General features: G+C 37.4%; 1 protein-coding gene across 1 annotated transcript; it reads left to right on the top strand.

Moving 5' to 3' along the window:
* The first annotated feature begins 8129 nt into the window (after positions 1-8129).
* On the top strand, positions 8130-24245 carry matr3l1.2 (matrin 3-like 1.2). The gene is made up of 21 exons (XM_073854137.1): positions 8130-8280; positions 11150-12065; positions 12456-12517; positions 13414-13452; positions 14542-14645; positions 14835-14893; positions 15049-15165; positions 15276-15401; positions 15510-15674; positions 15754-15878; positions 15961-16519; positions 18626-18746; positions 19201-19220; positions 20732-20854; positions 21276-21404; positions 21492-21615; positions 21720-21849; positions 21937-22234; positions 23096-23243; positions 23715-23830; positions 23946-24245. Exons 2-21 carry the CDS (start codon positions 11298-11300, stop codon positions 23997-23999), a joined length of 3387 nt encoding a protein of 1128 aa, XP_073710238.1. The 5' UTR covers positions 8130-8280; positions 11150-11297; the 3' UTR covers positions 24000-24245.
* Positions 24246-24825: the final 580 nt, after the last annotated feature.

The following is a 24825-nucleotide window of genomic DNA, read 5'->3' as shown; positions in this document are numbered from 1 at the left end:
CAGGTAATTAATTATACATTTTCTCCTTCTGAAAAACAACAGACTGACAGTGAACTCTTAAATAATGAGGTGCAGACTGCCCCGGTCTTCTCCCAGTAGAGCCTTCAGCTCAGCATTCACATTTGGCAATGCCAAAGCCTTTACCATTTTGATGGACCATAAGCTCTCCATATGCCCTCCTGGGCCACGTTCACCGAACTTTGCCCTTAACATTACGGCACCCATATATGTTTTTGGTACGGTAGGTCAATGTTTCCAGCTGGCTGTGTGCTAGATTTGAATGGATTGGAAGAAATCGGAGTGACCCATTGTCCCGCCTTCATGTCCTGGGTACTGAAAGAGGCATCTGCAGGGTTGAGGAAGGTCTTTTCATCTGATTGCATTTTCAAACGACGTGCTGAGTTAAGTGCTCCCTCGTCAGGCCTTGAGAACGATTTTTTGGGGTGAAATTCTCAAAATGCTTCATTTACACAACCCCAGATGTCAAGTGTGATAATGGGCTTTGTGTGCTTTCTGTTAATCAAAACCAAATGGGGAGCCAGCCGGCCAGTGGAAAATCGAACATAACAGCGCTTAAACACAGAAGCCGGTAGTTTTACGTGAAACTATCATTTTGCTTTTAAGGTCTGTTTATTGCAAATCATCTGCAAGGTTATTTTGCTTACAATAATGTTCTTGAGGGATCTTATCATATTTGAGGATTTTTGTCTTTAACTTTTAATTGTAGGGAGAAATGTAGACGTAAGCTTTATATGGAGTCTTAAGTATATGGAGAAGCCGTGCAATGAGAATGATTTACAAGAGAATGTCAAGTTAATGCTATTAGCTTTGTTTTAAACAAACCACATGCCATGTGCCCTTTGTTCTGGACTCTGATAAGGACTTAAATGACCCTTAAATAACTCCTCATATAAGTTTACTTTCAGGTTCGGTCATTTGCTGGATAACTGAGGGCTTTTCTTTTAGACAAGACACTCAAACAGCTTTAATGACACATATGCAATGGAAACTTAATAGGGTGTTGTTATCCTCTCAGAAGTTTATAACATTGACCTTAGATTGAAATGCTTTCAAAGCAAGTCTATCACACGCATATTTTCCTCATATCTTGCTTTTGCTTATTTCTAAACCACTGCTGGATACTCTAGACCCCAAAGACAAGACTTAAATGAATATTCCATTTTCTTAAAAGAAAAATCCAGACAATTCACTCACCACCATGTCATCCAAAATGTTGATGTCTTTCTTTGTTCAGTCCAGAAGAAATTATGTTTTTTGAGGATGTTTCTCATTTTAATGGACTTTAATAGACACCAACAATTAATACTTAACTCAACACTTAACACTTTTTTTCAACGGAGTTTCAAAAAACTATAAACAATCCCAAACGAGGCATAAGGGTCTTATCTAGCGAAACAATTGTCATTTTTGACAAGAAAAATAACAAATATACACTTTTAAACCACAACTTTTCGTCTAGGTCCGGTCCAGCGCGACCTAACGTAAATGCGTAGTGACGTAGGAGGTCACGTGTTACATATATAATATATATTTTAAACAATAAACTGCCACAAAGACATTAATTAGTATCAGTTGACATACAACAACGTAGGAACGGTCCTCTTTCAACACACTTGTAAACACTGGGGCGGAGTTTCGCATTCGTCCTCTGTGAGCTCTTGACGTCATGACGTATTGTGTGGGGTCAGCTGGCGCATCACGACCAGATCTACATGACGAGAAGTTTTGCTTTAAAAGTGTATATTTGTTATTTTTATTGTCAAAAATGACAATCGTTTTGCTAGATAAGACCCTTATGCCTCGTTTGGGATTGTTTATAGTCCTTTAAAACTCCGTTGAAAAAAACTGTTAAGTGTTGAGTTAAGTATTAAGTGTTGGGCTCTATTAAAGTCCATCAAAACTAGAAAAATCCTGCAATGTTTTCCTCAAAAAACATAATTTCTTCTCGACTGAACAAAGACAGACATCAACATTTTGGATGACATGGTGGTGAGTAAATTATCTGAATTTTTCTTTTAAGAATATTGACTAATCCTTTAAGGTTAAAGTATCAGTCCTGTATTTTCATTGGTTGAGCCACTTTTAAAGCTACTGTATAGTGGTTTCTGCTATATATCACCATTTGTTGTGTTTAATTGTACTATAAAAAATAAAATGACATAAATGAAACCTAAACTTGGGACTGCATTACACCAGTATTACTGCGCCACTGCGTCTGCGTGGCTTGCCAAACACTTTGTTGAATTGTTTCTGAAGAACTTCATTGCTCGGAAGAAGATTTAAATTATTTATCATTTTTATTACATTTTTCTTGCTCTGTGTTTATTTTATGAAACCATTTTTCCGCCCATCCATCTGTTCTTTAAACCCATGTAAGGGATTTTAGGCACGAACAATGCGAAAACATTGTTGCATGCTCCACATTTAAGTACAATTGATTATAAACTATAAATATTATTTCAAACATTCTCCACAATTTCCTATGAAAGAGAAGCAAATATTAGCCCAAAAGGGAAGTACTTGGTATTGATAATGATCAGTTATATTTATGTGAATCAAATAAATGATTTGGGGTATGATTTGATATCTTAATAGAATCAGAAATTTTGAGCATAAACTACAAACAATGTCACATGTGATATAAACAAGACTTTATTAACTAGACTAAACACATACTTTCCCAATACACACACACGCGCACACACACACACACAGTTTAGCATTGAAAGAAGGCTTAGGCAAAGTAAAATAAAGCATGAAGTTATTAAAATAGTTTTTGGAAATTCACCAGACCAACAGCCTATTTTCAGTTACGTAATTCTAATGCACCTTGTGAAGGGATTAATGATGCCTGCATGTCTTGCCTATTAAAAGATAATGTCCTCATGCAGATTGATGAGGCGTCAGTTGATTTAGGTTGAAAGTTGTATCAATAATTGAGATAAGAGAGAACCGGTTTGATGCAGAGGATTTTTGGTAAATGAAAGACAAGGCCGCACTCCGGCACAAACTTAGGGGTCCGGGTGAAGACTTAAAGGCCACCTATGGTCCGATTCACGCTTTTACATTTCCTTTAGTGTGTAAGTGTGTATTAGTACATCAATATGCAAAAGGTACGAACCCCAACATAAATCTCTTTTCTTGGACTACAACAAACACACGGATTGTAGGCAACAGTTTACTTCCTGGGATTGATGATGTAGACAAGACCGACATTTTCATAATTCCTCTCGCTTCGGACTCACAGCCTGTAAGTTAACTCTTGTTAGCAACCAAATCTTTCAAACATGGTAAGGAGCGTCACATTTCCGGCTGACGTCAGAGGTATTAAGGCTAATCACAACGTACAGATTAGCTGGCCAATCAGGGACACAGAGCTTTTCAAATCCGTGTGTTTCAGGAAGAGAGTGAAATCTGAAGATACAAAAATATATGGTGTGTGGAAAATAATGTGTTTTTTGAACCATAAACCATTCAAACACATTGTATTATACTAAATACACAAAATAATGTTGTTTTAAGCAACGAAATAGGTGACCTTTAATATTAAAAAAAATATTAACTAAAGACTAAAAATACTAAAATAACCAAAAGTGATGTATCTATAATCGAAAATTTCCCAGACAATGGTCTTTAAACTGTTTGGATGTCACACAAGAGGTGAGTGACCCAGGTTGTCTTCAATCATCCTGTTCTGAATATGCAAGTCGATTGGATGAGAACAAAATATTACCAAAATATAATGTTTATTGCTGTTTAGGAAATCAAAAATGCAACTCATCGATATCGAACATGGTCTTAATCTTAAATGAGTAAGTCTGGATCACATACAGATAAAACAGAACAACATTCCCGTCAAGTATACAAGTGAATATATATGGCTAATATGGTATATGCTTTCCTTGTTTGTCTTAAAGCACTGTAGGTAAAGGGGGAGTGAGTCTCCTTACATTCCTTCGGGTTGTAAACTGCCTTATCTTGAAGATTTGCGATGGGTTGCTAACTTGCTATGGTCACCAGAGGCCTGGTTCTGCATCTACATTTACATTTAGGTATTTAGATGTATCCAAAGCAACTTACAAACATAAGGGAAAACAAGACCTAAGGGGGCAATAATAATAAAAGTGCTATATAAGTGCAAGTTACTTTCAGCTTACAAAGTGCCAATGGCAATGCTTGTGGCGTGTTTTGTGACTGCATGTTTTGTCGACGCATATGGCGACTCACAAGAACCAATGATCGTCTTGCCCACGTGAAGCCAGTGTGCCGCCATTTTCATCTAGGTTGCACTTAAATGCAGCATTTCGATAGCAAAATTTAAAAATGTATATTGTTTCAATCCAAAAGGCATAGTAACTCACCGGAGTCCTATGGATATTTCTGATGGGCTACAAAAATCAGCTATTTAATGCCTATACTATTCATTCAACCCAGGGACAAACCTAGCTGTTAGGTTAAATTAACCCAGAAAATGTACATATTTAACCTAACAATGAATTACATTTTGGGTTTAAAGAACCTATATAGGTTACATTACAACCCTACAGGATGGGTTTGCCTATCAGGATGTTGTTTAAGAGTCTAGTTAGGAAATGCTTGGTGTGTGCATACACTTACATATGTTGTCACTGTGACGGTACCTTTAAAAAAGGTCCTTAATTTTGGTACAGACATGCACCTCTGAGGTATCACCTTTTAGGGACCAATGTGTACCTTTGAGGTACCAATATGCACCTTTTAGGTACTTTTTAAAAAAGGTACCGGCCAAGTGACAATTTTTGTACCTTCTTGTACCTTTTTTTCTGAGAGTGTTCCTGTAATAGACAAATGTGATCCTGTCTGTGAAATCCACTCTAAAGTCTGATAATCTAATGATGAGATGAGAAGCATCAAAGTTGGATTTCAATCAATGATTTTAATCTTTGTCATTACCTTAGTCAGTCGATGTTAAAGATATCAATTTCACAAAACATTCTTTATGTAGGATGATTTTATGTAGAAAATAGTAAATAAGTTGGGTTTTCACGGGCAGGGTCACAAATAATAACCCTGATAATGGTCACAAAACATGGGAGAATGATTATAAATATGGTGTAATATTTACAAACTGCCTATTTCTTTATTTTGGTACTATTTCATGTTTGTTTATTTTATTTAAGTATTTTCACTCTACATACTTCATATTCTGTGTCCTGATGCTTACAGCCCTGGATCAAAGCACTGCGCTGATAAATAGACCAATAACTGTTTGAAACAGTCTGAATGTCATTTTATAAATATAAATAACTTATTAAAGATGCTGAGATGCTGTTAAATAATAAATAAGTGAATAACGTAATTCAAAAATCTGACTCATCTCAACCTTACAGTCTCCTGATCGCTGCTGGATAAAGAGTCTTATACTGCTCTCTGCTGTTCACTCCATCAGTTCTCCCAGTAAAACCATTACTTAGTTCCTGAATGCCAAGAAGACAGTGTTTTTATCACTGGTGACCCTGCTTGTGGAAATCCAGCTCAAGTCATTTTTTGTGATTTATTGTTTACTATATAAATCATCCTATATAATGAACATTTTGTGAAAATATAACCTTGATATATTTAATATTGACTGGCTAATGTCATGTCAAAAATTTAAATCAATGTGAAGTCAATGAATGAAACCAAAATTTGATGCTCATCTCTTTATTTGATTTTGAGACTTCACAGACATGGTCACATTAAAGGGGACATTTCACAAGAATTTTTAAAGATGTAAAATAAATCTTTGGTGTCCCCAGAGTACGTATGTAAAGTTTTAGCTCAAAATACCCCACAGATCATTTATTATAACATGTTAAAATTGCCACTTTGTAAGTGTGAGCAAAAATGGGTGTGTCCGTTGACCGAGTGCCGTGGTTAGATAAAGGGGCGGTATTATCCCCTTCTTACATCACAAGAGGAGCCAAATTTCAATTACCTATTTTTTCACATGCTTTCAGAGAATGGTTTACTAAAACCAAGTTACTAGGTTGTTCTTTATCACATTTTCTAGGTTGATAGAAGCACTGAGGACCCAATTATAGCACTTAAACATGGAAAAAGTCAGATTTTTATGATATGTCCCCTTTTAGGACTGCAGTCTATTGCTGTTATTTGTTATTTGTGTTTAAAATTTCATGAGCTACACAGTTGTAGACAAACTTTGAAAAATATTTTCTATTGTATGAATTCAATATTAACTAATATATCTGCTTATATTGTATAATAACAAAGTAATTGCACAGATCTTGTGATAAAGCTCATGATTTTCAATTTAAGGAGATGAATGGCATAAAGTTTCTCACTAAATTTCTATTCATCCTAATGTTAATTAGCAAACCTTGAGAGTGAACTCTCAATATAAAACTCTAAGCTTTGTTCTCCAGGTAATGACTTTAAAAAAACTGTTTTTATAGGCTGTATTTAGTTTAAAGGATCTGTGAAAATGAAATAATTGAAATGAATAAACTATAGGAGAAAGCTGTAAAAGCCTCCAGGATGAGTCATCTCATTGATCTGAATAGCTTGACACGAGTGTCATGGGCTCACAAGTCACTGTGTTTTCAAACAATGTGACAATGTAGGTCAATAATTTATAAGGTTGGAGAGTAAAATGTCCAAAGTGAAGGTCAGTTTTAGAGAGAGAAAGTTTCAAACATTAAGACCTTTAGTAAAGGTTTGATTGGCACAGCATGTATTGGCACAGTAAAAGTATATACACATACATACATTGACCATTTCAATGGTCACTTTCAGTTTTTCTAGATTTACTATTTATTATAGGTATGTGTTTAGGTAAAATTATAATTTTTGTTTCATTCTGTCAACAACATTTCTGCCAAATTCTTAATAAAAATTATGTTTTTATTTCCATTTATTTACTATTAATTGAAATGGGGAAAACATGGTCAAATTAACAAAAAAAGATGCAGTGAAACAAAATTCGAATTCATTTCTCAACAACAATATATACTAGTCTACATTTGAAGTGTACCAAAACGTTCATCAAAGTTGTCCTAAGACAAGAATGGGTATTGGTATTGGTTTTAAGAAAACTTGTAGGAAAGGTTTTGATCCACTTCAAATGTTGACTAGTGTACTAGTGTTTTTACATCTATTTAAGGATTTAAAAAAAATCAACAACCCTGATTTTAGTCACATCTTTCATGGGTCCTGCTGTTGGGTGACTTTATGTCACTCCAGACATTTGCTTTTGTTCAAATTCAACATACACTGGACTGAAATGGACAATACATCTAGAAATGAAAATTAAGACAATGGACTGGTTACTTAATTTTTTCTGGGGCTATATATATATATATATATATATATATATATATATATATATATATATATATATATATATATATATATATATATATATATATATATATATATATATATATATATATATATATAGGATGCAGACATATAAATATATTCTTTATACATTTCACTGTATTTATTTTCCTGTAACTGTGTGACAAATAAAATCTTGAATCTATATGGGGTATTACAGGCACTGCACATTTAAACATTTAAATGCAGATTTATTTCTATAGCATATTTCACATTCCTGCACAAAGCAACTTTATGTAAAAATAAACATTTTAGAAGACACAGTAAAGACACTAAATAAAATAAAACTGTATATTAATAGAAAAAAATGTATAGCAATATACACATAGAATACATCAGATGCTTTAAATTACAGTTAATAAAAGAACAGGCAGAAAGACATCTTCATCCAGAGTACCTGAGAGGGCGGGTCATTACTGTATTTATTTACTGTTAGACATATTTCCAATAATATTTCCAGTCATTTATGTTGAGAATTTTCTTACATTGTGCATATTTGTAATAAAACACATAAGGAAATAATTCTGATTCTGATAAAGCACAAGATTTCTTGTTTATTTTGAGATTTTGCACATAATTTATAAATAATAAGTAAGTGTTCTGACACCTAGACACGACTTAAAACCTATAAATGTAAATGTATTCATTCAATTATTATTATTATTATTATTGCTGTTATTTTTATTGTTGTTATTATTATTATTATTATTTACATAAGCTTATACATTTCTAACTTTTATTTTGAAATATATACCGGAAGTAAGAAGAAAAAAGCTGAACGTGTTTGTCCTCCTCGCGCTGGTCTGGCACGTTTGCTTTTTAACCAACAAGTCGTAATTTTCTGTTTCACAGAAGAGCAAAACGCGCGAAGAAAACAAAAATGTAAGTAAAATCTCACTTCAATCGAGAGTCAGAAGACATCGTGAATTTCAAATAATCTTTAACCTCTGCAGCGGCAAATGTTTATTGCCTAATGTCTGCAGGATTGGGCCTGTTCGTGCCTGTTTCATTTTCACTCTAGCTTAACGTCTTCCAGTTTTCTCTTTGCATTTCGTGCTTAGCATAGCCGACCTTTTCAACCTAAACCTTTGTGTTTAGGAAATGTTTGTCTATAGTACACAAAGTATAATGCACACCATTTGGCTGTCTTTGAAATCGATGAACGTTGTATGCGCATCGTTTTTAGTCTGGGATGCATTCCTCGACAGCCACTTTCATTGTTTAAAGGTCTCTGCATGCATTTTAAAATAATATCTAAAACTGATTTTCATAATTATGTAATTGATGCTGTTTTAAAACGCATGTAAATACCAACAATCCTGTGAGATGTTCTTTGGTCAACGCAGTCGGTTGTGGGATTGTATTTTCTTTGAAGGCCGCCTATCTTGTTTGGCTTTCTATCACGAGCAGTCGAACTAACGTTAACGTTAAATAGTTTAGTGTCATTCTTGTATCAGTGTTGGTAGTTTTATATGCATTACAGGTCGTTAAATGTATTGCAAGTCCGTGTAAAGTCAATTCAGATAATTAATTCTAAATTAATTGCTATGAGATTTTTGGTTTCTGAGATACTCGGTTTCACTGAAGGAGCTGATGCGAATATTCATAAACTTTCCGAGCATGTGCATTAAAAAAAATGTGATTTGTTTTATTACTATTTTATAGTCGAATGTAGGTTCCATAAACTTAAAAAATGTTACATTCAATTGGTTCGTTCTACCCGGAACACAAACTCTGTGATTGGGCCACTAGACCCCCGTTTCTTTACAGGCAATTCTGCTTGTGACGGCAAGAACAAAGATGGGCCAAGTCCGTCACCACAACAGAAGGCCCGCCTCTCCCCTCATTGGATTGGACAATGGAAGAATGCGGATGACGTTCAGTGCTTTTCGGCTCTCAGCCCTCCTTCAAATACGCGAGCTGTGGCAGGCGACAAAAATGCAAGGCGTTCAACACGCATAACATAAATCCATAGAAAATCGTTCAAAAAAGGTGCCTGCATCTGCCATAAACGTGTTTGGTGTGATCGCCCCCTTAGTGGGTTTACTGGCCAAGCTGCTTTATCTTTGGCTGTTGCACTGCTACTGTGGGTTACACGTGTGAATGCTGCCTGCACGTCAACGCAGACAAAGACACACAAATATGAATAAAAACAGCCTAACGCCTGATTTATAGTCGTGCGTAAGCTCTACGCCATAGCCTAAAGTGAACCTTGCAAAATTTTTAACAGCGCGTCAGTTCTACGCGGACCCCAAGCGCTGTGATTGGTCCACCAGAACCCCTCTCGTCATAGGTATTTCTAAAAAAAATTGCGTCATAGGTATTTCCATTTGCGATGGTGAAAACAAAGATGAGCCAAGTTGAGGAGTGATTTAACTCAAACTGCAATAAAAGTCGCTGTTTATTCCATCATTGCTGGTCTTCTCAAATCATACACAACAAATTGCTTTTTCTTCTTCGTTTGTGGGTTAACTTGCCAAGCTGCTTCTTCTTTGACGGTCACGCTGCTACTGTGGTTACACGCGTGGTTACTGCCTACCAGCGGTCTGCGCCGTGTGTTTGCACGACGACGCAAAAGTATAAATGAAAACCGACGTGGAACCTACGCCGTCGGACCTACGCACAACTATAACGAGCCCTTAAGAGGCAATCTAATAGATTGTGGAAGTTTATTAAAGTTACGAGTATCTCAGAAACCAAAAATCTGGTAGCACCGGTGTGGTTTAAGCACCCGACAGCAGACATGTCCCCAGCGTTTGAGAGGAAAGGATCCTGCTTATTTTGTTTTTCATCATTTAAATTTGGCTGGCTGGTTAACACATTTTTCTGTGGTATGATGAACCTAGAACACATTTAATATCACTTTACATGGATTTTATTAAGTCCTGGTGTGAAATGTGAATTTTTTAAAATTAAAAGTACTGCATAGTTATTGATCCTTATCTTCAATGTGCATTTTTAACAAATTGACACTTCATGATCCTAATCTGCAATTTACATTTTTAACAATTAAACACTTCTTTACTACTGTGCCTACACAGTAACTTGGGTTGTTTGATGATCCAAAGCAGGACTTGCAACAAAGCATCATTTTCAAGTATTTTTCAGACTATACCATCTGCTTTTTGAAGTCTTATTCAGAATAACCACCACCATTATCAATTGTGGTTAATTAACTGAGTAAAGTTTGACTTCTTTGAATCAAGATGCACTTTTTTGCCAGGTTTGTTCTGTTTAGAAAATATTCACTCTTCCAAACGTCCGTTGTTTTACTTGTAATCCACCTTGATCTTAACATCATGTTTTCTCAAGAGTTAAATTGGGTCCATAAAGGATAAGTTGTGTCTATTCATCATTAAATATGTTTTCATTCCTGGCCATCACATTTGTAGTTAAATTATACAGCTTGATATTTTAGAAACATTAGTACCAATATCTTTGGTTTCTTCCTTGCCAAGAAATTGCATTACATTCCATGTCTTTCCCACATTTAAGGATTTAAATTTGATTCAAATTTCTTTCCTATTGCACTTTCCTTTTAAATGGTGCTTATTAATCCTTGTGGAACTTGTAAATCTTCATTTAATGGTGTAATTGGTCGCTATACCAAACTTTCCATTTGTAACCCTGTAATTTTGACCTTTATTACTTGAATTGTATCAGTTATGGAGCTTATGTCTTGCTTTCCTGTGCCACTGCTAACCATTTCCTTGAGCATGCTAGAAATCATTGCTCCGTTGTGTTTCTGCAGACCCGTTTCATTCAGGAGGAGCGCACTTTTCTCTGCACTCAAGTGTCTTTGAGATCCAGACTTGTATTGACGGATCGTCCTTCCCCGGACTTGATTTGCTTTGTTCTTCTTATATCCCGCTCATCTAAAGTTTTATCATTTTAAGGCCATGTCCCAAAAACTGAGCAGCGATGGTACACAGAAAGGCTTCGCCATTGGCCGTGGGCTTTTGGCTGCTGCTGAGACTTTGAACTTTAGTATGGGTGAAAAACACTCAGATCCTTACGGGTCTTCTTCCCAGTCCCGCAGCGGCATGTCCAGTTTGCTCGGAGGGGAGGGAAAAGACCATGACTCCCAACTGCCCCGCCGAGCAGGCAGTCACCTTAGCAATACCATGAAACTCTTTGCCAGCCTAGGCCTCTCACCAACTGATTTAGATGCGCTGGCACAGGTCCCAGAGGAGAACATCAGTGTGGAGACCTTACCCCGTCTTATCATGGAGCTTAAGAACCGCAAAATGGAAGCCGGTCGCCGCATGGGTGGGGATTTGTCGACCCGTTCTTCAGAGACTTCATACAGAAACGACAGAGAAGATTGGGGTGATACCCAGGGCGGAAGAATGGACCGCTCCGGCGGGCAGTCTCAAAACCGATCGCAGGGCGACATCGGTTACAGTTCCACACAAGACACGTCTAGTCGAGGATTCGACATGTTAGATTATGGCAGCGGTGGCAGTAGAGACCGGCAATATTCTGATCTTTCCCGTGATTCCTACCGCGGCCTTGGCATGTCTACATCATCATCATCCGACGACATGTTCATGCAAAGAAGAGCGGGCACCCCGTCTAATGGCAAAGTACAGGATTTCTTGGGAGTCATGCCTCTCATGTTTCCTCATGTGTGTGCCCTTTGTGATTTTGATGTACACAATTCCATGGTGAGTAATTTAAGGCGCTGTCCTTTTACACACACACACACTCACACACATCCTTTACCTGACCAGGTACTACACATGATGGAGAAGACCACTTTTAAAAATCATGTTGAATTTGAATTGCCACATCTTACTGTTGCTTACTATTCTCATTGAAGAACACATTGGGTGACTACTAATACTTACACACTGTTGTTAGATGTTATTGCTTGGTCATTATATTTGGCTTTAAATAAGGGTTATGTAAATAACACACATTCCAGATTCTTTTCTGAACATATTGACTTTCCTTCTACTTTAGTTATAACACTTCTCATTGTTTTAATGTTGGATACGGGCCATATTGTTTTAGTATTCTGGATATTTATTTTATCATTTCCTGTGTTTGTAAAGGAATGGACTCAACACACAACCGGGATTCGTCATTCTGAAAACCGCAGACTCCTCCTGCAAATGTAAGTAAAGGTTATCAAGCTTCAAATGAGACTTGAAAGCACCTTATATGTTAACACAAATATTACACATCATTTAATAGTTTTGTATGACGTTCAAAAGACGAGTGAAGGTATTTTTATTTAGAGAAGTGGTTCTCAAACTTTTCCGACATGTGCCCCCCGTCTATGGTGCTTCCCTTAATGGCCCGTCCCAAAGAAAATTTATGACATAAAACATTACAAAACTCATTAGTTAAATTAAACAAAACATTCAATTATACAATGTAGTGCCGGTGGTTAGTAGCCTAACTTTTCTGGGGTTTAATTAAAATGTCACAACCCCCAGTTTGAGAACCACACGATTATCTCCGTCATGATGGTTAAAACCCACTGTGATAGGTTTGATATATTACACAGCTGTTGGTTGTCACATTTTACTTGAAAACTGTGGTAAATAAACATATTTGTTTGTGAATTATTACATGCTCACTTCTATTCATTATTAATGAATAAAGTAGAAGTTTACGAGTAATTTCACAATGGTTTTATTAAGTTATTAATCATAAACAAAATGCTTTAAAAGGTGTTTACCACCTTAATGCCATTTTATTATGAAATAGTTATTGTAAAGCAAAAATGTATTGAAAATAATGACACTAAATTTAATCTAGCACAAAACTATTCGAGACACTGTAATACTTCTCTATGTAACATGGGGGTGTGCAATATTGGTGCAAAAATGTATGTCGGTATATCTGATTTTGATGTTAACGATGAAAGATTATATTTGTATCTACAAAAATGTGTTTGCGATATTGTTCCAGCTCCCTCTTACAAGATGTCAGTACGATTAATGTTGTTAATGTTATTAATAGAAAGATGAAAGTTAAAAACTCTTGTTTCCTGTTGTTTCGTAGGTATCCGGATTGGGATCCCCACATGCCCTCCAGTCGCATGTATGTCATAAGTACTAAATCCTGCGTTATTAATGGGCGGTTCACATTTCGCATCTTTTGCGCGTGCAATTACGTTATTTTGAATGTAGACGTACAGCAAGCGCCCTCAAACAGAGGGTATGCATTGACGTTACTTTTCCACATGACCACCAAGAGCTCGCCCGGTTGAGTGGCAAAACATGCAACAAAATGGCTGGTTTTCGTAGCGGCTGCTGCGAAAATGGCAGTAAAACTGACTATTATTAGCTTAAATTGAATTTAGTTAGACTTGATAGCAGAGGTGGACAATACTTAGTTACATTAGTTATATTTTCCAAGCATTTGTGCTTTATTAGGGTGTTTGTATTGGGGAAAAAATGTACTTCACTACATTCTAAAGCATAGAATCATACTGTGTATTCTTTAATATTGCGTAGTAATATTTATTTAATACCCAATTACATTTAAATTGTGTACTTGAGTAAAAGTGCGTTAATGTACTTAAATATTAAATGTAAAACAAAAACGTAATATTTATGAAACGTAATAGAGTAAAAATGATGATAATATGCTTTGGAATGCAAGTTTTCCAAAGAAAAACACGGATAAAATACAAATTCTTGAAAAATACGAAAAAAAAGAACATCTGCTTGATTATCAACCCGTCTGTGGACATTGGAATGAAAGATCAATTTACTTCTCCTTTCGGTGTTTTTTGGCAGTCTGTTTTTGTTAATCTGTTAGTACTGTCTATCGCACAACAGCTTTTTTTTCCCATTTCGACGCGTTTTCATTGTGTTTTCGTCGATGTCACGCTGTATTCAAATGCTGCCGCTTTGTCTTTTGCCACTCAGTGGGGGTAATCGCAGTGCCTCTCGCCGATGGTGAAGTCATGTGCATACCCTCTATAGATAGCAAGGCACTCTTTTTTTCAGGCACATCACGCCACAGCAAGTTGAAAATACTTGAAGATTTTAGAATCCCACTTTGGAAATTAGTAGGTTTTAGATTCGAAACGTGATCCGCCCCTAAGTGTGAGACATAGAAAAGTTGCTTGGCGTCTGTACAATTTTTGTGTAGGTTAGACCGTTAATGATGAATTTCTCTCAGGTCGACTTCCCTATCACTCAACACAAAAAATCGATCGGATGGATTGCTGGGAGCTGCACCGGTCGGTGTTGGTCTACAAAGAACTGGGATGAGCTCCAACTGGGGTAATAAATCTTTATGAGGATACAGTGAGAGAAAAGCAGCTGCTATGTTCTGACACATATGTTTTTATAAAATCTGTAGAGGAGTCTAATGCGGTTTTGTTTTTCGATGGGTGTCCATTGTGGCCTACAGTTCTTTAGGTAATAGTTTGGAAAATTAAAGCATTGGTTAATGTAAATCACTGTCTTTAGGGCCGGATTCCGGTATGGGGATGACAAGTAAAGTGACATCATATGCAACAGCACCTAAGGTAATTATCTACTAAACGTAATCTGCTGATTAATCTTCAAAGCCATTATACTGGTCACCTTGTGTACTTTGTATGTTTTGAAATGTTTGGCTACCTTACACGTTGGATAAACAATACATTGTACTTAACAAATATTTTGACTTTTTTTTTTTTAGATAAGAAGTAGAGTGGTTGTGGCCAAATATGATAGAAAACCAATGTCATCAAACACCCTGTTTGCTTTGGCAAAACCGTTTGGCGCCATCCGAGAACATCTTGTACTAAACAACAAGGTAATAAGCCGGTACATGTATACACAATTGTTAAAGTCTGTATTTAGGGTTTGAATATGATTTCATGTTAATATGTTCCATAATCAATTTTTACATTTTTCTTTTTTAAGGCTTTCTTGGAGCTCGAGACACATGAAGAAGCTTTGGCCATGGCTAATTATTACCATCGTAAACCTGCTATATTGCATGGGAAAGAGATAAAAATTTATTTGTCAAAGGAATTGTTGGTGATTGAGGTAAGATAACATGAAATTACTTAAGTTAGATTGTATAAATACAAGTAGGGCCTGCAATCCTGTATTACGACTTTACTCACAAACCTTTACTGTTTTTTATGAATGCAGAAAGCACGAAGACCAGACAAACGAACTAGACAAGCGATGGGAGTTGGGGATAGCAAAGTGGTGTTTTTCTCCAATTTACCACGAGGGGCTGACCAGAAAATGGAGCTTCTGACTATATCTCGTAGATTTGGTATTGTCGAAAAGCATCTTTTCCTAAATGATGAGGTAGGGTGTAAATACAGCACATCTTTCCAGAACATCTCCATTAAAACTTTTCCTGATCAAATGAATAATTTTTTAACAGGCATTTGTTGAAATGAGCAATGCAGAAGATGCTGAAATGTTGGTGAAGTACTACACTCTCCATCCTTTGACAATCGGTAAAAGCTCTGTCAGGCTGAACATCTGCGCAAAATACAAGACTCTAACGTAAGTCTTCAACCCATTTCCAGATAAGACATTAATATTTATAAAAAGAAAAGAAACCCAATGTGGTGTATTTATGTTCCAGGGTCCCACCAGGCAAGGGTCAAGGAAGGGTGGAAACCACACGAAGGAGTAGCGACAGCACCAGCAGAACTAGTGACAAATCTTCATCGAAAAGTCAGAGATCCTCTAGCTCCAAAGCTAAAGAGAGTTCGGATAAGAAGGTAGAGGTATCTAAGCAGGAGGATGAAAATGAAGCCAAGAAAGAGGAATCTGGAGACGAAGAAGCTGATGTTATGGAAGCACGGGATGGAGATGAAGAGGATTTTGTTGAAGAGCCCTCTGCAGAGGAGGAGATCCAATCCTGTGAGCCAGAAGAAAGCAGTACACAACCAGATCCTGAGACAAATATAGAGCATGAAGACCCTGAGGAACAACAAGCCAATGATGGCACAGATGATGCAGACGCTGTGGAGGACCAAGAAGAGACTGAGGAGAAACAGGAAGAGGCACAGATGGAGGAGCCTGCGGTATCTGAGACTGAGCAGGGGGAGAACACGGATGAGCTTCCTAAACAACAACCAGAGGAAGAAAATGGTGAACAACCAGAGGATGAAGTTCCTGAAGAGGACGATACACAGCAGGTAAGAACTCATTAGGGCTGTTATACCTGGGATTATTAACATACGTTTTGGTCGATCGGATCACAAGTGGAAGAGAGAGACACATCCACCTGGTATTTTGATCAGTCTCTTTTGTCCACTTTTGATCGCTTCTGTCCTGATTACTTTGAGGGTGTGGTCTGTGGACGAGTTAGACTAACTACATCAGACTTCGTACTTCCGCTCAATTTCAGTTTGCTTCTGTACTCAGTCTGGAATGGCAAACTTTCTCCCAGTTTCCTCCGGCTCCGCAACAGCCAGCCAATTAACGAACAGAGGCGCTGAATTTAAGATCCGAATTTAAGATTGTAATTTAGGTCAGGGAAATCCAAAACGGCAGCGGGCATGGAGACACAGGATGCGATTTGCTCTGTTGTGGATTTGTTTTAATTTGTTTTCGCATCATACATGTGTTTACACTAGGGCTGTCACCTTTTATTCGATATTCGAATATGCATTCGAACATGACGTGAAATATCCGTATTCGAACTATAAATAAACCATCCGGTTTTTTAAATGCCATGTGTAGCGCATTTTTTACAGTAACACTTCGTAATAGGAACGAGGCTGACTGTGCATTCACACCGCCACTGGCGAGAGCATCAATAAAAGCTCTAGCTGCCCTGCCAATGATGCTAAAGAAAAGGTGTAGTGGACGCTCTGACGCTCAAAATCGAATGCATCCTTCCGATTGGTTGCCGCCGAACATTTCCGCCTTCCGATTGGTTGCCGACGAACTGGGTCATATCTCATTACCATAAAGTTGAGCTGGATATTCGAATATATTCGGATACATTGCATGATATTCGAAATCCGTTCGAATTTGATTTTTTTTAAAGTGACAGCCCTAGTTTACAGCAGAAGGTTGATGCGGCTGAGTTGGCGCCTAACACACGTCATAACCAAACGTTATGTGATTGGCTTACGTTTACACCAATGATTGAATTTGTTGAATGTGTTTTCGACTGCTTCAGAATAGTGTTGGGCGATATGCCCTATTTTCAGATCGTCCTATCGTCAGCCTGTGAGATCGGCAATACACGATATTATCGGGGGCGTGGCAGTAGTTTACTCTTTTTATTAATTTTTACTCATTATAACAAGTCACTTGATGGGGGGACAAAAAAAACAAGACCGTAACACCGTCATGACCGCAACCTTCTTAAAACTGATGCCATTAAAGCGAGCGCGTCATTAAAACCCTATCATGATTACTTAATAACTGTAAAAACATGCATCTGCGCACGCACACACACGTGCGCGCACATACAAACTATTCAATGCATTTATTTAGTGCTGTTGCAGAAGACTACACGTGTCAAGCAGTGGTGCTCTCATGAGGTGCCTTTTTAAACGCATCGGACCAGCGGAACGCGATCATATTTTAAACACAATCATATATTAAACACGAGGGACGTGTTGCTACAACGTATTGAAATGCATATCATAAACAGGATTAATATCTAGTGATCTGACTTCAGACAGACCGCAGCTTTCTGCACGTACGCGAGAGTGAGAGAGAGGCGCTAATATGCAGCGGGTCATATTTTAAACAAAAAGTAAAGTTTGCATCAGCTCGCATGAAACGCATTAAACTGAACAAATAAGGATTACTACTAGTTTATGTTTAGACTGCGGACAGACGCGAGAGCGCGTGCACGTGAGACAGAGAGAAGCGCAGCTGCTCATGACGCGGCACGCTGGATTTAGTGGTAGAAGGAGACCAAGACGCGCGCATTAAGTGCAGGTACGTGCAAGAAGGAATTCTCTCTTTACAAGAATACCTACTGAGTTTTCTCTCTTTTATTGGCACATGAAGCTACTACATGGCCTCAGAAGATAAGGAGTATATTGTAGTGTTATGAACTATTTTGCTTTTTTGTGTCAATTCCTGAGCTGGACAGCCTATTTCGTTGTAAGGTGAAAAACAGCATCTGTGTAATTTAAAGCGTTTTCCCAAAAATGTATATATATATATATATATATATATATATATATTTTTTTTTTGTTAAAAGTTATGATGGATAAAATGCATGTTCACTGATTGATAAAAAACTATATGTGTTGACTGTATTTGTCTGCTTTTAGGAGGCTCAAGGTGAAATTGACTTTCCTGAGAACCTGGATGAGTTTGTTACTCTTGATGAGTTGGCTGAGGAGGAGGATGCCGAGAGACACGACTCAAAGTCAAAAGCTAAAAACCCTTCAGGTACTTCAACAGCTTTACTGACCAGAACAATGAGCCCTTTAAATGAGTTGCTTTGTTTTAGTTGTTTTTGTGCTAAAAGGGATAGTTCACCCAAAAATTAAAATTCTATCATTTATTTATCCTTAACCTCTCGACACGCACTAATTCGTGGACGGGATGACGTCAGTTTTTTTAACGCTGCTAAAATATCTATATAGCCTACCGTCTACAAATATTAATATTGTCATTATTAAAGATATCAATATTATATTTTCACAGAATGTTGTTTACATGACACAGAATTATTTTAAATAGGGTTTTGACAAACTGGGTTGCATTTATCAACGAAAACCACAATATCATATTCTGTGCTTCTGTAATAAAACCTGCCTTAGAAAATTGTGCCAAAATGTTTTTATTAAATCTGCATAGTTTGAGGCAGTCCATTTACCTGTTTTCCTCTTATATTTTGTAGGAAGCTCAAAGGATAAAGGGGTGAGTTTTTTTTATTTTTTATAAATGTTGTTATAACATCCGGTTTCTTTAGCAGTGTGAAAAATGTAACTTACACCTATTGTTAATAGGGATGTCCCGATCCGATATCCTGGACCGGTATGGGGGCCGATCCGGGCGTTTTGCTGGATCGGACATCGGATCGGGGACAGGCAACACGACCGATCCAATTCCGATATGTGCGTTAATGTGGTTGTTACTGAGAAGCTATTAAAAGGACAACGTATTATAAAAGCACCATAAACGTTTTATGCACTATATTCAAAATACACTCAATAGCTTCATGGAAGAAACAAACGCACATATAAAGATATTTCACAGATACACTGTAACTTACCCGCAAACTGAGTTAATAATACACTGGTGAAGCGGACGGATGAAATGCGTCATTCACACACGCACACACAAGATAACTGTGGGCCATTTTAAAGATCTGATTTTATAAAGTCTCAGTAAGCCGTTGGAAGGATGCAATTCACTATGTCCTGAGCACACAATGCATCTATTCTCCTTGTGTTTTAACAGTTATAAACTTTCCATTGCGCATCATTTCTGCACCCGGGATGTGCATAAAAAGTCCGGTCAAGCACATAATTCCCAAAATAACCATCTGCACACTACAGCTTTTTTAGTATGACAGTTTTACGCAATTAAGAAAAATATTTAGTATACTTAATTGATCAAACATACCCATTACGGTATATGTTCTTCAATACACTGTCATGATTAATAATTACTAATATTTCCTGTAACTTGTAAATCATTTTAAATTATTGATTTTTACATTTAAACATACACTAGATGTAGCAGAAAGCACTATACACATTTAATTATAATAGTAACGGTTGATATACGGAATTCTGGTATCAGAATCGGATAGGAAATGAAAAAGTGGGATCGGGACATCGCTAATTGTTAACATGCTGCATTTCTTTTAAAAGAAACATGCCCGGATTTTGGGAGTTTAGCTTGTTCACCGTGTCCCCCAGAGTTGGACGGGTCCATGCATGCCTTTCTCATCTCCGTGTGTGCTGTGGCTCTGTCTGGCGCAGCCCCCGCTGGCTTGGCTTGGCACGGGGACTGGAGGTGAATGGCTCCAGCTAGCGTATTGCTCCCAATGAGTGACAAAATGGCCTGAACGTTTTTCTATTTATGTGTTGTGATTTGTGTGGTCACACTGTGTACAAATAACAAGGTCATATGAGACAGAGCTATCTTTTAAGATAGCTGTGTCTCTCATGACCCGTTATTTTGTCACTTATTGGGAGCAGTTTGCTAGCTAAAGCCATTCACTTCCAGTCTTTGTGCTAAGCTAAGCTAGCGGGGGCTTCGTCTGACAGAGTTACAGCACGCACGGAGATGAGAAGGGTATGTATGGACTTATCTACCTCTGGGGGATACAGTGAATAAGCTAAATTCCGAAAATCTGTGCGTGTTCCTTTAATGTACATTTTTGCAAGTAACCAACTTTAATGGTCATTTTCTGATTGTAGGGACTGAGAGTTGTCAATGTTGTTGGCTTTAAGCGTGGCTATGGTTATCTGGATGAAATTCTTTCTCTAGCAAAGCCGTTTGGGAAAGTTGTGCGTCACCTGGTCTTGGATGTGAGGCCTGAGGTACGAGATCTTGGATGTTCTGTTTGATGCTCACAACAGCTTTACTGTAGCTATAAATACAGACTTCATTGCTTGGTCATAGCAGTGTCACATTTATCAACGAAAACCACAGTATCATATTCTGTGCTTCTGTGCCTTAGAAAATTGTGCCAAAATGTTGTGCTAGAAAATCAATAGATGGTGACAAACGTTTAATACCATGATCCATATTATGCACTGCAATATTGTACCTTTTAATATTCATAATTGTGTTTTATTCAGAGGTACCAGCAGTCTGACATTGACCGAGTATTTAGGGATCATTACAAAAAGAAATTCAGTCATTGTTTACTCAATTTTATGTTGATCTAAACTAGTATGACATTCATTGTCTATGAATAAGACATAATCTTTCTGTCTTGTGATTTGTTTTCTGTTAAAGGCTTTTCTTGAGCTCTCCAATGAACAAGAGGCAAAAGCAATGTCTAATTTTTACAGTGGAAATGTTATACCCTCTGTGTGTGGGAAACCGGTTAAGGTTTACCATTCACACACCTATCCAACCATCCAGGTATGCTTCGATACTCGACTTTAAACCCTGTGCTCATTCATCTAAAAGGTACAAGACATGTAACACATGTTTGTGTGACATTTGCAGAGCGGGAGAGTCGTCTATATCGGTAATCTTCCAACCTTCAAATCATCCGATGCATCACTTTTAAAAATCGCTGAGCCGTTTGGACAAGTCAAAAGATACTTTCTGAATCGGTTACGCAATGAGTAATGGATCTTAAATTTATATATAAAGCTTGAATGCACTGTAAGTCGCTTGGGATAAAAATGGGGATGCATGAAGCCAAATAAATGTTTATAATGTTTCCTCAGTGCTTCATTGAGATGGAAAAAGGGGAAGATGCTGAGAAAATGGTAGAAACCTACAAGGAAAGTCCAGCTAAATTTGAAGGCAAACGACTTGCCGTCTATATCAGCAGGAAATATAAACAACTCAAACATGGGTCAGTTTAACGATCAGATTGTCCCTCTTGCTTGCTTGTCCTTATTAGTCAGGTTTCCTATTATAACATAAATCTTCACTCCTACAGACACAGACCCCCAAGCCCAGAATCAGAGGATAAACGGCCATCCAAAAGGGAACGCTCTGATGAGACCGAGACCCAAAGCAACAGCTCTGGCAAAAGTAACACCAAGAAAGAGGAAGAACCTTCTCCTAAAAAGAGTAAAGTGGAGAAGCCTACCACTGATAAACACGAGGAGGTGGACAACAAGGAAGAGAAGGAAAGTCCTAATGTTTTACCGGAAACTGTTCCCGAGGTTATTAAGGAGGATGAGGAAGAGCAAAGCAAAGAGACACCTGAGGTCCAGAAAATGGAGACTGAACCTGTAAGTGCAAAGTTTTTCGTGTTAATGGCGTGAATTATGTTCACTTCTTTATGAGGCTGTTTACACTTGGCATTAACATGTGTTTTCGTCGATCGGATCACAAGTGGACGACGTTAATGCCAGGTGTAAACGGTGTTCAAAACGTTTTGAGCTCGTCCACTTTCGACCACTTTCAACCACATCCAGAGGTGGTCGAAACCACTTTCGATCGGATCGCTTTGGAGTTGCGGAACGCGCATGTGGTTGAATGCGTTCGAACAGCCACACGCGACCGCCTTCTCCGCCCATTTATCTAATCTGAGGTATTAAACACAAGTTTTACGTCTTTTTTGACTTCTGGCGTGAACATTCGGTGAACAGCGCTATTTTTAGCCTTTCATTGATAAAACTAAGCGGCTGATCTCCGTGGTTTCGTTTTGGAGGCGGGTGAGGGTTGCGCGATCCTGTTTCATCAATTGCGGTGAAAATTCAAAGAAAGCTCTTACATACTCATGTACAAAACATTGTGCAGTATGTTTACAAGCAGTGGACACTGACATTATATTAGATCGCGTCCATATAAACTCATAATTACTCCCGCTCGGGTTTGAATGACAGGCAGAGAGACTCGCCCACCGTCTCACAGACCACCCCCTCATACTATTCAGCACAGAAGCTGTCGAAAGTGGACAAAAGAGACGGATTTAAATACCAGGTGTAAACGTAATATGTCTCTCTCGTCCACTTGTGATCCGATCGACGAAAACACATGTTAATGCCAAGTGTAAACAGCCTCTTTTTTAAGGGTATTTTTTTCTCAATTAATTGCTTGTAATTATAAAAACAAAACATTAGGTTTATTCAGTGCTTTTACTCCAACAGGAGGCTAAAGATAAAGAGCCTGTTGTTACGCCACCTGTTGCTATGTCAGAGAAGAGTTTGGAAACAGAGGAAAAATCTGCACCACCTGAAAAAAAGCCTGAAATTAGCCTTGCTACTCTTGGGCCACATGACCCTAACGTCCCAGTGGGTAAGTTGGTCTAGATTTTGCTAAAAAATAATTTTGCATAGTCAGACATGGGTCTCACACCCTGACACCTGGGTACCTTTTAAACAATTTAGAGAATTTTGTATCCCAGCGAACCTGTGATTGCCGGAGTTGCACTTTCCAGTTGTACTTGCAGTATGCATTAAGATGGTCTTTAAATGCAGCTGAAAGGAAGGAAAAACTTTTAACACATTGCCTAGTGCATGGGTTTTTAAACTGGGGTCTGAGGTTCTAAGGGGTCCCAAAAAAATTGCAAAAATTGTCTTCTGTGTAACCAAAAATGTAAGTTTCCAAACAATTTACGTCTTTATATCACAGTTACAATTTTTTTATACAAAATAAAATTTTGTTTAAGGAAAGCAGCCCCTCACTACGATTCATCATATATAAGGGTCCCTGACACCCCTGGTAGTGCCTCACTGATGAATCCTGCTTTACATGTGAATGTTTCAGGTGTGGAGTTTGTAAAGATGGGATACTACTGTAGAGTCTGCTTCCTGTTTTACTCTAATGAGGACACTGCTAAGAGGGTTCACTGCTGTAGTCAATCACACTACGATAAACTTAAGGTGATTTTCAATCCACCCACACACTTTTACGTGTAACATTAATAGAGAGCGGCATATTGCATGTGACCTTGTTATTGTGAAATGATTGTAAAACAATTTTATTTTTTCTTACTAGAAACATCTGGAAAAGGAGAAGGCAAAAGCACAGAGTAATGGAGGAAAGAAGTGAACCAGCTGCAATAGACAGCCTTTTTTGCTGGTTTTTTAAGTTTTCTCATGATAAAATGGTTTGTTGAAATGTTTGTTTTTCCTATAAAATCGTTCAACAGATATCTTGCTTTTTTGTAGTAATGGAAATTGTCATTGAGCAGAAAAGGTTTTGTTTTTGCAATGTAGCAGTGTAAGACATTTTACCCCTACAGCGCTTCTGCTATTTCTCAGATTTTCCTTTAATTAAACAAACCATTCCAATGTATTACTGACTGTTTTAATCATTGTATCCTGTGATTTTTCTTTTTTGATTTTCTTTTAACAGAATAATAAACTAAAATCTCACTAAGTACTTTAAGAGCTGCAGAAAATAAATTGCCAGTCATTTAAAAAAATCTACTTTTCACATTTAATTTTTTGAGCAATCTTGTCAATAATTGTTTTTTAATAGTTTAGATATCAAAACTTTATTTGCGCCATCACCACTGTGTCAGAAATAAACTACACTAGTCAACATTTAAAGTGGTTCAAATATTTAAAAATGTCTTTAAAAAAATACCCATTCTTGTCTTAGGAGCACTTGGATAAATTTTTTATCCACTTTAAATATTGACTAGTATGTAATTCCAATAAAATACTTTTTTTATTTGATCTGGTCATAAATATTTTGAATATACTGCCTCCAAACAAGAGGGATTGCAAAAAGTAAACAGTGCTATATTTATTGTAAATACTTTTATGTGACTGTTTCTCGGATAGGGTTAGATGATTCCAGGACTAGGCTTAGTTAAATTAGGACATTTAAGTAGTTTTTGCAAACATGCATTACGGGGCGGTTTCACGGA

This window comes from Misgurnus anguillicaudatus, chromosome 16 (assembly GCF_027580225.2).
Source record: "Misgurnus anguillicaudatus chromosome 16, ASM2758022v2, whole genome shotgun sequence".
Lineage (NCBI taxonomy): Eukaryota > Metazoa > Chordata > Actinopteri > Cypriniformes > Cobitidae > Misgurnus > Misgurnus anguillicaudatus.
This window is presented reverse-complemented; position numbering and strand designations above follow the sequence as displayed.